Source organism: Ursus maritimus, unplaced genomic scaffold (assembly GCF_017311325.1).
Source record: "Ursus maritimus isolate PB19 unplaced genomic scaffold, ASM1731132v1 scaffold_28, whole genome shotgun sequence".
NCBI classification, from domain to species: Eukaryota; Metazoa; Chordata; class Mammalia; order Carnivora; family Ursidae; genus Ursus; species Ursus maritimus.
The window spans coordinates 11830309-11845424 of NW_024425341.1; the positions used below are offsets into that span (position 1 = coordinate 11830309).

At 42.9% G+C, this 15116-nt stretch overlaps 1 protein-coding gene across 1 annotated transcript in view; it reads right to left on the bottom strand.

Annotated features, from left to right (window-relative positions):
- Positions 1 to 6194, bottom strand: part of GSR (glutathione-disulfide reductase) — a 46666-nt gene extending 40472 nt beyond the window's left edge. The window contains exon 1 of the mRNA XM_040643282.1: positions 5869 to 6194. Within this exon, the coding sequence (XP_040499216.1) occupies positions 5869 to 6165 (297 nt within the window). The 5' untranslated portion in view covers positions 6166 to 6194. The remainder of the gene's footprint in view (positions 1 to 5868) is intronic.
- Between the last annotated feature and the right edge of the window lie 8922 nt (positions 6195 to 15116).

Consider the following 15116-nt stretch of genomic DNA (forward strand, 5'->3'; position numbering starts at 1 on the left):
GAGAAGAGAAAAGAGAAGAGAAGAAAGAGGAGAGAGGGAGAAGGGAGGAGAGAAGAGAAGGCTTTTGGCCCAGTAATGAACCCTTAGTACCAACTCTCGGTGAGAACTGCACGCGATACCACAAGAACTCGGTTACTCTTTATCACAGAATCAGTACGCTCAGCAAGAACACTGGAACGTGTGCTCCCACAAGCCCTGGGGCAAAGGGAGCAGTAAATCAGAAGAACTGTTCCTCAAGCTGACTCTTCCCACGTGTGTGCGTAGGTAGAGAACCGAACCACAGAGACAAAGCTCCCAGAAGGCTCTCATTCACCTCGGCTTTGCATTTTGGAGATGCCAAAAACTGAATTCAAAGATCATCTCATTTCTTTTTCTGCCCTCGGAAATGACTTAATTGCAACAGGCAACAAGAGTTTACTATCTTTCATTGAATTCTAGGGGAAAATAGATGATTTCTTTCAGTTTCCCACTTTAAGCGTCCAACTTCCTACCCTACAACTTTTTGCCCGATGGAGAAAAATAAAGACCAGTGCAAGGGTGGAATCGTGTTATGGGAGCTACCCATGCCTCTTGACCTGGTTCATCCATTAGAAGTTGAGTAGCAATTCTGGCCCTTGTTGCTTCTTTCACTTTGAACCACAGGAAATCGGAATATGCCACTTCAAACTATTCTACTTTGACATATAGATTATTTTGAGCTAAAGATAATTAAGAAAGAGCAAAGGAGGACCTCTCTGCCCTCCCCCTTTCTGCCTAATAGCAGGGCATAAATTTCCCTTTGTGAAGGTATCCCTCACCCCTCTCCTGTACCAGGAGGAGGAGAACAACCCTTATCACTCAAAAGGGAAAGAGAGCACTGAGCAGAATCTACACCAAAAAACCTTATCGGGGCGCCTGGGTGGCTCAGTCGGTTAAGCGTCTGCCTTCAGCTCAGGTCATGATCCCAGGGTCCTGGGATGGACCCCACATCTGGGTCCCTGCTAAGTGGGGAGTCTGCTTCTCCCTCTTATTCTTCCTCTCTGCACCCCCCATCCCACTCATGCTCTCTCAAATGAATAAATAAAATATAAAAAAAAAAAGTAACCTTTATCTTCCATTAGTTTCCCTCATATATTTACCTTTCCACAATTTACTGCCACTAAAAGCCCAAACCCCCTTTCCTTTGTTAGTCACTTCTCCACAATTTATCACCATTTGTTATATTGGTATTAAGCTCCCAGTCCTAAGTGCTTCCCCCCCAACACCAACTTCTCTGTGACAGTCCATGTGCATGTGAAATAAACTCCTATAAATCTGCTATTGATCTAATTTGCAGGCTCCAGCTACTGAAACTAACAGGGTAGAGGAAAAGTTTTTCCTCCTCTACAGAACACAATATGGGGCAAAGTCATCTCATACCTGAACTTAACAGCTTAAAAAATTCTATCAGAAAAAAGGTGAGCCCTTAACTACACCAATATGTGTCACTCATCTTGAAAATGCATGTGCCTGGGTAGCTCAGTCGGTTAAGCATCTGCCTTTGGCTCAGGTCATGATCCCGGGGTCCTGGGATCAAGCCCTGCGTCGTCGTTGGGCTCCCTGCTCAGTGGGGAGCCTGCTTCTCCCTCCCCCGCTCCTCCTGCTTGTGCTGTCTCTCTGACCAATAAATAAATAAAATCTTAAAAAAAAGAAAGAAAAAGAAAAATGCATGTTTTCTTAAAAGGGGCCTACTCTATCAGATCACAGAAATTAAAAAAAAAAAAAAGCCTCCTAGAAAAGGAAGATTGAGGAAGAGTCAGAAAATCAAGGCAAAGAGTCATGCTACGTAGACAACTTTGGAAGGCATAAAATTATGAAACTAGGAAATGAATGACTCTAGGACCAAATTCATTGTCATCTGACCTGCATAGTTATGCAGAATTCACCAGATGCCTCCTAATGCTTCGTACTGTCCCTTCTTCCTATAAGACCCTGCCACTGTGTCCGGCTCATGTTACACCAAAATCAGAATGCTGCTCTTTAAAAATACATCTGCTTTGGGGCGCCTGGGTGGCACAGTGGTTAAGCGTCTGCCTTCGGCTCAGGACGTGATCCTGGCGTTGTGGGATCGAGCCCCACATCAGGCTCTTCTGCTATGAGCCTGCTTCTTCCTCTCCCACTCCCCCTGCTTGTGTTCCCTCTCTCGCTGGCTGTCTCTATCTCTGTCGAATAAATAAATAAAATAAAATCTTAAAAAAATATATATTAAAAATACATCTGCTTTGCTTCACACCACACCTACTAAATCAGGACCTACAGAGTGAAGACCAGTGTGGTAGACCCTTAACTGTTTTTGGAGTAAATGATGTCTGGTTCCCAAGAAGGAGCGGTAAGAAGGTTCCTCCCCTGTAGTAAAGAATAATGCTTAAAAGGTTCATCAAGTCACAGTTTACTCCATACTAATACACCAAAGCTATAGTTTCTGACGGCCGGGCCGCCAGTTCCATAGGTTATAGTATGCTTGGTTTGTTTCCAACCACATTCTAGCTGACACTCACTCTGCTCTTCAGTAAAGTAAGGGTGCTAAACCAGAAGAATGCTTCCCAAATTCCTACAAGGATCTGTGTGAGTCCAATCCTAACTGAAATGAAAATAACAAGGTCCACATAGTGTTTCATAAAGCTAAAAGTATTGGGGCGCCTGGGTGGCTCAGTTGATTAAGCCTCTGCCTTTGGCTTGGGTCATGATCCCAGAGTAATTGAGCCCCTCATCAGACTCCCTGCTTCTCTCTCTCCCTCTCCCTCTGTGTGTGCTCTCTCTCTAGCTTTTGCTCTCTCTCAAATAAATAAATAAAATCTTTAAAACAATTATTACAAAAATATTGCATGGAAAATTAAGAAACTGCAGATAACAACTACAATGTAAGCTCCACAAGGACAGGGATTTTTATCTACTTTCTTTGCTGCTATGACCCCAGCATCTAAAAAAGTACCTGTATACCTGGCATATGAATTAATAAATGAGCAAACAAGAATAAAACAATTAAAAACAAAACACAATTCCACTGGGGAGCCTGGGTGGCTCAGTCGGTTAAGTGGCTGCCTTTTACTGAGTCACTTTTATTGAGTCACTTCCCCACTCAAAAACCCTTTCACACAGTTCACTTCATTCAAGTAAGCTCTACACCCAATATGGGGCTTGAACTCACCACCCCAAGACTGAGAGTCACATGTTCTATGGACTGAGCCAGCCAAGAGCCCCCAGAAACTGTATTTTTTTTTTCACCACAACCTACCCATCAGCTTCCCATGTCTATGAGACACCCTCTGCTCCAAACTCAATTACCCAACATAACCTGTCTCTCGGCCTTTATCTCTGACCCTACCCTATCAAACAATGGTACTCATCTTGCTCAAGTCCAGAAAGATACTCACCCCTTCACAAAACCATCCATCCCATGGTACCCAGGCAGAAGTGATGAGTCCAACTCTCCTGTAATTTTTTACTATTGGCAGCAATTAACACAGACCAACTCACTTTGGAGTTGACTGTCTACATGCTGCTTCCCCACTATTTGCAAATTCCCTGTGGGAAGGGACCTTTGCTTTACAAATATTTGTATCTGCCCTATTCTCTCTGCCAGCCTCAATCCAAGTACTTAGCACTAAGAATACAGGAAATGAAGACATGAACAAATGAAATGGTGTTACTTCAGAGGGCCTCCCTTTTCCCTGCACCTGCTTGGAAATCACTGGACATCAGAAGTTTATTACTGCAACTATGGCTAGGCTAGATAACCAGAATTCTTCAATTTAAACTCTTGTCTTATAGATTGTTATATATTATCTGATATCCAACACATACCTACACCATTCCTTGTTGCTGTTTTGTTTTGTTTTTTTTTAAGATTTTATTTATTTATTTGACAGAGAGAGAGAGACAGCGAGAGAGGGAACACAAGCAGGGGGAGTGGGAGAGGGAGAAGCAGGCTTCCCGCTGAGCAGGGAGCCCGATGCAGAGCTCATCCCAGGACCCCGGGATCATGATCTGAGCCGAAGGCAGACACTTAACGACTGAGCCACCCAGGTGCTCCCCCCCGCCTTTTTAAAAAGATTTTATTACACTATTCCTTGTAATTCAAAACCAAAAGTCAGTTTGAGAAGAACCCAAATTAATGTCATGATAATGTGAAATAGAGGATTTCCCCCAAGATACCAAAGCTTACTGGAAAAGAAATGTTGCCATAGCAGAATGATACAGGCAAGGCCAGGCATTCTATAAGGCAGCAGTAAATGGCTGACTGTCCAGAGCTATTCTTCTCTCGATCTCAGAAGTAATTTACCTCTTAGTGTATTCATATTCCTAACAAGAACCTAAAAATGAGGCCAGCCCCTTCTTGATTAATATCAGTGGAGCCAGGCAAGGATGAAGGATGCCACAAACTGATTATGACGAAACGCGGGAGGGAAACTGAGAAACTGAGAAAAGTAAAGAGGTACATGAGTGCCTGGCTGGTTCAGTCAGTAGAGCATGACACTCTTGATCTCTGGGTTGTGAATTCGAGCCCCACGTTGGGTGTAGAGATTACTTAAAAACAAAATCTTAAAAAAAAAAAGAAAAGAGGTACAAAAATGAGAAATCATCAAGTGCTCTCACCAGCTGTCCAGGGGGCCTCCTGGTGGCACCCCTCAATCTGCTTTCTGCAGAGACAGACTTCTAATGGAGTCTGCACTAAGATGTCAAGGTGCAAGTTGATCATTACCAGGGCTTCTTCCTTTCCTCCATTCCCACTTTCATTTTGAACTTGAAAAATGAGTACTGGACACTGGAGTCAGCCCTTTCACAAACTGTCAGTTTTGTATTTGATTCATCACACGTAGGGTTATTGAGCAAGATATTTTGTCAAAGTGGTAAGCGGCGCATAAACACATGAGCCCATCCCTGCCCTTAAGGAGTTCCCAATTTGGTATAATTTAAACAAGTCTCCAAAAGAATTTGGAGAACCTTCCCAACCCCAGGTTACTCTTGGATACAGAATTTTAATATTAACAGCAAATATCTCACCCAAGTCTTGTGACAGAAAAGGCCACACCAATAACATGGGAACAATTTTTTTTTAATGATGAAGATTCTCAATCGTAAGATTTACGACCTTCTTTTTTGGAGGCAGTTTTAAAATCCCCCCCCCCAAAAGAGACAAAACAAAAGGAAAAGGTCTGAGAATGCAATTAAGAGTAAATCCTACATCGAGGTAACCTGTAGTCAGTGGTTGTCAACATCAGCTGCGATTAGAATCACCTGTGGAGCTTCGAAACCCTCCCAAAGCCCAGGCTGCACCTCAGACGAGTGACATCAGAAGCCACGGGAGTGGAACCCACAGCAGAATTTTTCCAACTCCTCAGGTGATTCGAATGTGCCGTCAAGGGTGAGAACCACTGCGGTAAATCATTCTGCCCCAGGAACTGAAAGGAGAGGATCTGGATCCGCATTCCTCAAGGGCCTGTACCCAAACCCGCTCCCCGACCCCCGACGCCAGCTGCAGTTTTTCCACGGGCAGTTCTGTTCCACGGATCTGCAGATGAGATCAACCATGGAATACCATACTCTTCCACCTTGAGGAGGGAGGATGCAGTCAAGTTGTTAGATTTCACCACCCACGGTTCACACCGCATGCACCTGGGCTGGAACAGGCGAAGGCTTAGCTTTGGGAGCCGCAGGGAAGCCCTTTACACTTGTCTCCTCTAAACCTGCTGGGACCCTGACCTCAGACGCGGGTGGGAAAGCGGAGAGCGCGGCGCTGGGGGCCCTTCCCCGGACGGACGGCCCACCCTAGCAACGAGGACAGGCTGCCCCTGCAGAGCGAAGAGAAAGCCGCGCTGCGGGACGCGCCGCCAGGGACCCGGTACTCACGCATGTGCCTCCCAGCTTGTGGCTCTCCACCACGGCGGCCCTAGCGCCTAGCTCGGCCGCCCTGCGCGCGCTGGCCAGCCCGCCCGAGCCGCCCCCGATCACCAGGTAGTCGTAAGAGGCCACGACGCCGGCGGCGGGCGGCGGGGGCTGCGGCTGCGGCTCCTGCCTGCACTCCATGGCGCGGGAGAGGGCGCGGGCGGACGGCGGCAGAGGCAGCGGGAAGCGGGGGAAGGCGCGCGCCGCTCGCCGCCAGTTCGGCCCGGCGCTGGCGCTCAGGGCCCGGAGCAGCAGGGCCATGCACGCGGAAGTGCGCGCGAAAGGGAGGGGGGGCGCGGGCACTCCCGGGGAAGGAGCGGGGCCGGCCCCGGGCAAGCGCAGCCTCACCGTGACTAAGCACCCGGCCTGGGCGCGGGGGGAGGGGGTGCCAGGAGGGGTGGGGCTCCCTGGCCGCAGCCCCGCGGGCGCCGAGGGGGACCCGCCCCCCTGCGCGCCCGCCAGCGGGCTCCGCCCAAAGCGACAGGGTTAGGGGGCTCTCTTCGCCTTCACCCCAGCACCTGGGACCCCGCACCCGAGTGGCATCAACCGGATGTAGTAGGTTTCCGAAGGCCGGTGGGGCGAGGAAGGATGAACGCCCTCTTTTGTTTCACCCGCCTTTTCCTGAGCGGGCGCCTTGGGAATTGCCAGTGGCTCCAACTTCTCGAGGAAGGGAGGTTTGCCCTTCATTATTTTGGAGGGTGATGTTTCTCCAAGTTTGATCCGCAGACTACCTGGATTGCGGATTTGCTGATTCCTGGGCTTTAATCCAGATATACTAAATCGGATTCTCTGGGGGCCGGACCCCAGCCACCTCTGCTTTAAACAATTCTCTAGCTTTCAGGTGAATCTAAAGCACATTTAGTTTGGGAAACATTAGAATAAATATTTTTGTGATCCACAAGTTAAGCATAAAGGTAGGGTAGGGATGGAAACACAATAGTATTTTACTCCCAAACAAGAGAGACTGGAGTGTCATTTTAGAATATCTGCAACTACCAACTGCACAACAAAGGAGTAAGTGGGCTTTGAATTTGTGTGGTGATAGGCCGCCGTCGCTGTAGCCCCAGAAATGAAGGTCCAGGTCACAGAGAAGCTGGACCCAGCACACTGAAGGGGAATGGGAACTAACCACACTCCAGTTAAAATGGTATCCACTTCTCTTTTTTTTTTTTTTAAGCTTTTTCTTTTTTCCTGGTTAGAAAGTAATATAGGCAAAGAAGAGGAAGTTCTTCCAGTACAAGGCCATGTAATGTAGAGGAGCAACAGAGTTGGGAAAATCAACATTTTGCAACTATCAGTGATAATTCTTGTGTCATTAAACATCAGTAAATGTGAAAACCACTTGGGTGAAAATTTGATGGGGAAAAGCTTATTTATGCAGTCTTAGAATATGTCCCCGCAGATTGCTATTGATCACAAAGGGAGAAAAGTAACTTTACAGGGTGCCAGACACCACCATACCCAAGCGATCAAAGTTGAATACTGCCAGTAATGAGACAGTTGTCATTGTGGCCCCTGCGATGTGATGCAGTAAGAAGTACACGACTTCATTTATGTAATATGACTGCTGGAAATCCGTAATCTGAATCTAATCACGCGGTAACACTCAGAAAAACCCACACTGAGGGGAATTTTACAAACTAGCCTGTACTCTTTAAAAACTATCCATGACTTGGGGCGCCCGGGTGGTTCAGTTGGTTGGGTGTCCAACTCTTGGTTTTGGCTCAGGTCATGATCTCATGGGTGGTAGGATTGAGCCCCGCCAAGGGCTCCGTGCTCAGCTGGGGATTTGGCTTGAAGATTCTCTCCCTCTGCCCCCTCCCCACTCTTTCAAACAAATAAATCGTTTAAAAAAGTAAAATAAAAACTATCAATGTCTTGAAATTAAAGCAAGGCAAAGGAACTATTCCAGGTTAAAGAATATTGAAGAAATATAAGAAATAAAGACAAGGCTTAATCCTGGATGGGATTCTGGATTGGGGAAAATTCGCTATAAAGGATAGTTGGTGACATTTGAAGTGTGGCCTGTATAATATATCATGGTACTACGTCGATGCAAAATTTTCTGAGTGTGATCATTGTACTGTGGTTATGTAAGAGAATATCCTTGTTCTTAAGAGATACACACTGAAGTATTCAGGAGTAAAGAGTCTGAGTCTGAAAAACTTGGATTCAGTTCCCACCACAGGGATTGTCATGGTCACTTCACCTAAGTGTCAGTTTCTTCATCTGTGAAATGGGAAGGCCGACAGAAAGGAGGTAGGCATGTCAAATAAAGAGAATAACTTCGTGTGGAGGAAATGAGTGGGTGGGATAATGAGGCGGTAGAGACCTAAGTAGAGGAGTGCGGATTGGCTGGAAGGTAGGCAGTACGAAAGGGGGAATGGGAAATGGCTGGAGTCCTGGGAGGCCTTGCTTGTAACCAGGCTACTCCAGAAGCATAAGGAGTTACTGAAGATTTCTCAAGGGTGTCTTTCCCTGGAAATAGATGAAATGAACTGGAGATGGTGAAATTGGATTGTATAGGAGGCAAAGGTGGCGGTATTGAGAACAGATAGGAAGAAATGGATTGCGCAGGCATAAGAAGTGAAGACAGATTGGAGGGAGGGTACAATAGTCAATGATGACAAGTTTTAAACCAGGAAATACGGGAGAAAAATGATGCCATAAAACAACATAAAGAAGATGAAAGGAGGTAAAGATCTATATATCCCTGCTAGTTTTAAAGGAGGAAAGAAATTTTTACCACCTAATTACATAAATCCACGTAATATGTTGAAACTAAAGATTATAAGGTATTGTTTGGGGCTGAAATATTTTATTTTCATATAAGCGTTTTTACCTTTGCTTCTGAGTTACATGAGAAGGGGAACAGGTAGCCATATCCCAAGCACTTGAAGATTTCAGACTGTTTCTAAGTTTTCTTCAAGCAAAAAAATTATCAGCTACAGTAAAAATTTAGTCGATGTAGTTAGTAAGCGGTTGTTTCAGGATGATTCTAAATGCTGAAAATGGGGGTAACTCGCTGGCTCAGTCAGAAGAGCACGCAACCCTTGATCTCCGGGTCTTGAGTTCAAGTCCCACATTTGGTGTAGAGATTACTTAAGTAAATAAACTTTAAAAAATGCTGAGAATGAAAATCAACGAAGTTATTCAAGTGTGACAGTCTTGTGACATCATTATAAACTAGCATGATTTGTGTGAAATAGCAGATCCCCAAGCAATTATTTCTTCTCTTAATAATATAATCATTGAATTTTTCTTTGAACACTAGACAAACTTAGGCGATTTCCACAAAGACACTGTGAAATATTTGTCAAAATAATAAACCAATAATTAACATATATTGAACTAATCACTGTGTTTGAGAGCTTTACTAGGTGCAGTAGTAAGAACTTTATGTTATCCCCTCCTCAACCCAAGAAATAAATACCATTATTATCTCCATTTTATAGATGAAAAGATTGAGGTTCAAAGAGGATAAATAATTTGTACAAGATTATACAGTTGTGAATGGCAGAGCTGAAATAAATCCTAGGGTCCTAACTCTGAAGTTTATTCTCTTAACCATTACTGGAAAGAAACCATTATAGATAGTGTCCTATGGTAAAAATAAAATATCCAAGAATTTTTTTTTAAGATTTTACTTATTTATTTGAGAGAGAGAGCACAAGCAGGGGGAGCAGGAGGCAGAGGGAGAGGGAGAAGCAGGCTCCCTGCAGGGAGCCTGATGTGGGTTCTATCGGAGGACCCTGGGATTCTGACTCTAACCAAAGGCAGATGCCCAACCGACTGAGCCACCCAGGTGCCCCGATTGCAGATTTTTTAAATGATATTTTGTGTATAGTGATTCAACAATTCTATACATTACTCAATGCCCATCGTAATCTTAATACCCATCACCTATTTCACCCATCTCCCCACCCACCTCTCTCTTTTAACCATAAGTTTGTTCTCTATAGTTAAGAATCTGGTTTTTTGTTTGTCTCTTTTTCCCTTTGTTCGTTTGTTTTGTTTCTTAAATTCCACATATGACTGAAATCATATGGCATTTGTCTTTCTCTGAATGGCTTATTTCATTTAGCATTATACCCTTTTAAAAAAAATGTAGCCTCTTTCTCCCTCTGCATTCTTTCTATAGTGTAATTTGTAGGAAATGTATTCATAACTCATCAGTGACTAATTTATATCACAACTTTTTGTTAGTTGAGGTTACAGATCAAGAGCTATTATACTAGAAGGAAGGTGGTAATAGTACTTCTATAAAATCTGAGAAGTCTGTACAGGAAATAGTTGTATACAAAGAACCTTGCACAAACAGGTTGCTCAATGATATGTATTTCTCATGATGCATATGTAAAGATAATTGCAGTCATTTATGAGGATAAAAATAATATGTGGAAAGGAATAAAACAAATATTACTCAGTTACACAATTTCAGTGTTTAATATTGAGGAAGGGATAAACAGTGAAGAGACAGAATAGCTGTAACTGAACATAAGATTAACAAAAAGCAAATTTTATGATAAGCAAAAGGAATCTTTCCAACAAGAACAGCAAGTCAGCTTTTTGGGAAATCAGACACTATCTCAGAAGACACATCTGGGGGAAATCACACTTGCAGGCAATAGCTCTTTCACCCTTTGGACCTCTATGTAATTGTGTTAGCAATGTATTTTGAAAGAAGATGGGGGAGATCATAAAAAGCTTTAGAAATAACGGTGATATATCTATTCTGAATCTAAATATGTTATTTCTGTAATTGTTCACTTTCAAAATGTATTTGCAATATTTAAGATAAAACACAAAGAATGATGCAGTGAACATCCATACCTCTCAGCTGAAGAAATGAAGTCCTACCATGCTGATAGCTCTATGTAGCTATTCTAGTCACATCTTCCTCCCTCTATCCCTTCTGTGACCTTGATCTCAGGGTCATGAGGTGGAGCCCCACGTTTGGCATAGAGTTTACTTAAAAAAAAAAAATGGAGGGGCACCTGGGTGGCTTAGTTGGTTAAGCATCTGACTCTTGGTTTTGGCTCAGGTCATGATCTCAGGGTCATGGGATCGAGCCCCCTGTCGGGCTCCACGCTCAGCACAGAGTCTACCTGTCCCTCTGCTCCTCTCCCAACTTGCTCGCTCGCTCTCTTTCTCAAATAAATAAATAAATAAATAAATAAAATCTTCCAAAAAAAAGGAAGAGAAAAGAAAAAAAGAAAAGGAATAGAATCCAGCAATAAAAAGGAATATCTACACACAACGATTTGTTTGTATCTCAAGGTTATAATGAATGAAAAGAGCCAATCTCTAAAGGCTACATGGTGTATGATTCCACTTACATAATACTCTTGAAATGACAAAATTAAAGAGATAGAGGTCCTTTAATGATTGCCTGGGTTTGGTGGTGGTGAAGGATAGAAAGTGAGGTGATTGTGACCACAAAGAGATTCTTGTGATGGAACTGTTCTGTATCTTGACTGGTGGTGGTCACATGAATCAATACAAAGTGATAATATTGCATAGAACCAAATACACACATGATTGTATATAAAACTGGTAAGATCTGAGTAAGATTGGTGGGTTGTATCAATATTGATTTCCTGTTTATGATATTGTACTATGGTTATGCATGAATTTCATTGGGGAAACTGAGTAAAAGATATATGTGATTTCTCTGTATTATTTCCTATAATTCTGTGTGAACCTATAATTATCTAAAATAAAAAGTTAAAAACAATTATGCTGTATGAACAAAGCCTAACCAAAAGGCTACATTTTGTATAATTCCATTTATTTAAGTCTTAGAAGAAGCAAAGTTAATCCACGATAAAAAAAATATCAAAACAATGGTTATTTTCTGGGCAAAGTTTTGTCATGATAGAGATATGGGTGGTACTGGTGTATGCTGTTATAAAGAAGACAATGGGCCCCACCCATATGGAGTCACTTGTGCTAAGCCCCAAGTCACCAAACTGAGTTTGGCTTTCCCAGAAATGGAATTGCCTGTTCAGCACTACTTAGGTAATCTGCCAGATAGACCCCTGTCATTCCCTACAGGAAAGTAAGCTTGCAATAACCAACACCCCCCCCCCTTTTTTTTTTTTTGCCTAGAACAACTTCCTTGTTTCCTCTCCCTCTGGGTATAATATAAAAGTCTTTCATTTTGTATAGCAACTCAGAGCTCCTTTGTATTTGCCCAATTCAAATAGATTTTTGCTCACTTAAAATTTTCACTATGTCGCATCTTTTAACAATGTTTATATTGGAACTCAAGGAATGGTACAGTTTAGATATTACATTTCTTTATAGTTAATGATAGGCATGCTGAAGTATGCATACCACATGAAGTATATGTATTCATATGATACAGTTAATGTACTAATGTCTGCAACTTTTTTATTTTATTTTTTTAGATTTTGTTATTTTAGAGAGAAAGAGACAGGGCATGAGACTGGGAAGGGGCAGGAGAAGGAGAAGCAGACTCCCCCCTGAGTAGGGCTCAATCCCAGGACATCAGGATCATGACCTGAGCTGAAGACAGATGCTTAACCAGCTGAGCCACCCAGGTCCCTGTGGTTTATGTTTTAATGTTTAAGTATGTTCCACACCTAGCATGGAACCCAATGTGGGGCTTGAACTCACGACTCTGAGATCAACCTGAGCTGAGATCAATGGTCACTTAACTGACTGAGCCACCAGGAGCTCTTAATGTCTGCAACTTTGAAATGCATCAAAAAAGACAGGTTAAAAGAAAAAAGTTGATGGCTATGTGATAAAATATATATAATCAAATGTGGTTGGTATATGGATACCCACTAAATTTTTTTCAGCTTTTTTGCCTGAAAAATTTATTAAAAAAAAAAAAAAGTTTTAAGTAGTCTCTACACCCTTAATGGGGCTTGAACTTACGACCCCGAGGTCAAGACTCACATGCTCTTCTGACTGAACCAGACAGGCACCTCTTGTCTGAAAAAATTCTTAATAAAATATTGAAAAAATTAGTTGATTTTTTAATAGGTTTTTTTTTTTTAATAAGTAATCTCTATACCCCACATAGGGCTCAAACTTTCAACCCCAAGATCAAGAGTTGCATGCTCCACCGACTGAGCCAGCCAGGTACCCCAACTAGTTGATTTTTTCAAATGCAAAAATTCCAATATTAAGTCACAAAAGCAGTTTGGATACACTTAATGTATATAATTCAGGCTACATTATTATAAACATTAGGTTCCTAACCAAATTACATATAATTTTGTATGATTATATATAATTTTTAAATGTTGACAATTCTTTTTTATACATGAACAAGTTGCCTCAGTTGTTAAGAAAAATGTGAAATTTATGTGTTAAGAATGTTAATGGTTAAAAAAAAAAGAATGTTAATGGTTTAGGGGCACTTGGGTGGCTCAGTCGGTTAAGCGTCTGTCTTCAGCTCAGGTCAGGATCCTGGAGTCCAGGATCACGCCCCACATCCCCCCATCTACCCAATGATCTCTCTCTCTCTCACTCTCTCTTGGTTTTACTCAAACACGTTATTTTGGTGGTCTTTTTGTGAGGAGTTAGCAGTAGACAATCACAGTGAAGAAACTTCACAATCGACAAAGTTTGGGAAATGTGTACTACCCCAAGCAAATCTGGAGTACTTGCAAGCCTCCACTTTATTGTCTCCACAGAAATTCACTGGCGCCATCAACAGATGAAATTAAGAATATAGAAAGGCAAGGAATAAAAAAGAATACCTATAGGAGGAAATTATATCAAAATGAAGATGGTAAGAGCCATAGAACTTTCTTTGCTCTCTTCATTCAGACAACAAATGAGAATGTCTCGATGAGTCGATATATTTAATTATTTAATTGGTATGTCATGTTATAATTTGTATTTTTTCATCTGGATTGATTTTGAGATTGTGCCCTCCTATTTTGCACCTTCACTTTCAGGACAAAGTTCTTAGCTTATATACAAAGCAAAGTCCCCTGTGGGCCTAGCTCCAACCTACCTACACACCTCCATTAAAACTTTAAACTGCAGTCTTTTTAACTATTAAATATTTAAACTATTTAAGCCATTACATATTTAAACTGGTAGTTCCTCCGCGCTCAGTTTCTTAAATTTGAAATCCCACTCTTCCTTTGGTCCTTACTGCCCCCCTCAATTCCTGACATTTACAACACAATTTGAAGGCTTTCCCCCAAGTCCTTGGGGGTAGGATTCACCAGCATCCTGTGTGTACCCCTATCACAGCACTCAGGTGCTGTATTGTATTTATCCATTTACGGGGCTAGTAAACGGAGTTTCTTGAGGAGAAATTTAGTAACTTACACATATTTGAATCTCCCGTAGTTCTACAGTACCAGGCAAACTGTGGAGTTGAATAAATGTGTTGGACTCCATGGAAGGGTAAGATGGGAGGATTGACGGATGGATCAGAAAACGAAATTTTAGGGGCGCCTGGGTGGCTTGGTCCTTAAGTTTCTGCCCGCGGCTCAGGGCGTGATCCCGGTGCTCTGGGATCGAGTCCCACATCAGGCTCCTCCGCTAGGAGCCAGCTTCTTCCTCTCCCACTCCCCCTGCTTGTGTTCCCTTTCTCGCTGGCTGTGTCTCTCTCTCTGTCAAATAAATTAAAAAAAAAAAAACAAAAAAAACGAAATTTCAAAGCATTAAACTTTGTAAGTTGTGGGGACCACCGTAGCTTAACTGAGTTGCAGATGGGCAGAAGCGCCACAGAGGTGAGTCATGAGATGGCCATGACGTCATAGAACTATGAGGCCAAGTCAAGTCGTTAACAGTAACACCTGCTGGCAAAACTGAGGCGTAGAGCAAGGAATAGCAGGACTCCAGGGTCTCCAGGACCTGGAATTTGGTCCAGGCCCCACTTTTCAAGCATCAACCCGCAGAAACAAGAGGTTGCAGAAGGGACCAGGAGCTGTTAGATAAGGAAGGTGCTTCCCAAGAGTAGTGCTTAGTAGCTTCGACCCAAAAGCCCACAATCACCCACTACGGACACAAGGCTGATTACGAGGCACGAGGCTGCCTTCTCACAGCAACTGCCCTACACTTTCTCTTCCAGTACATTTTACTCTTGAGAGGTCTTTTTCACAGCTTCCACAGTCCAACAGCGAAGGGACGAGCGCTGCGTGACTTGCCGCCAGGAAGCTGCTGCTAGAACCCAAGCTCTGATTTCACAGGATTTGACTAGGCGGGCTGCCACA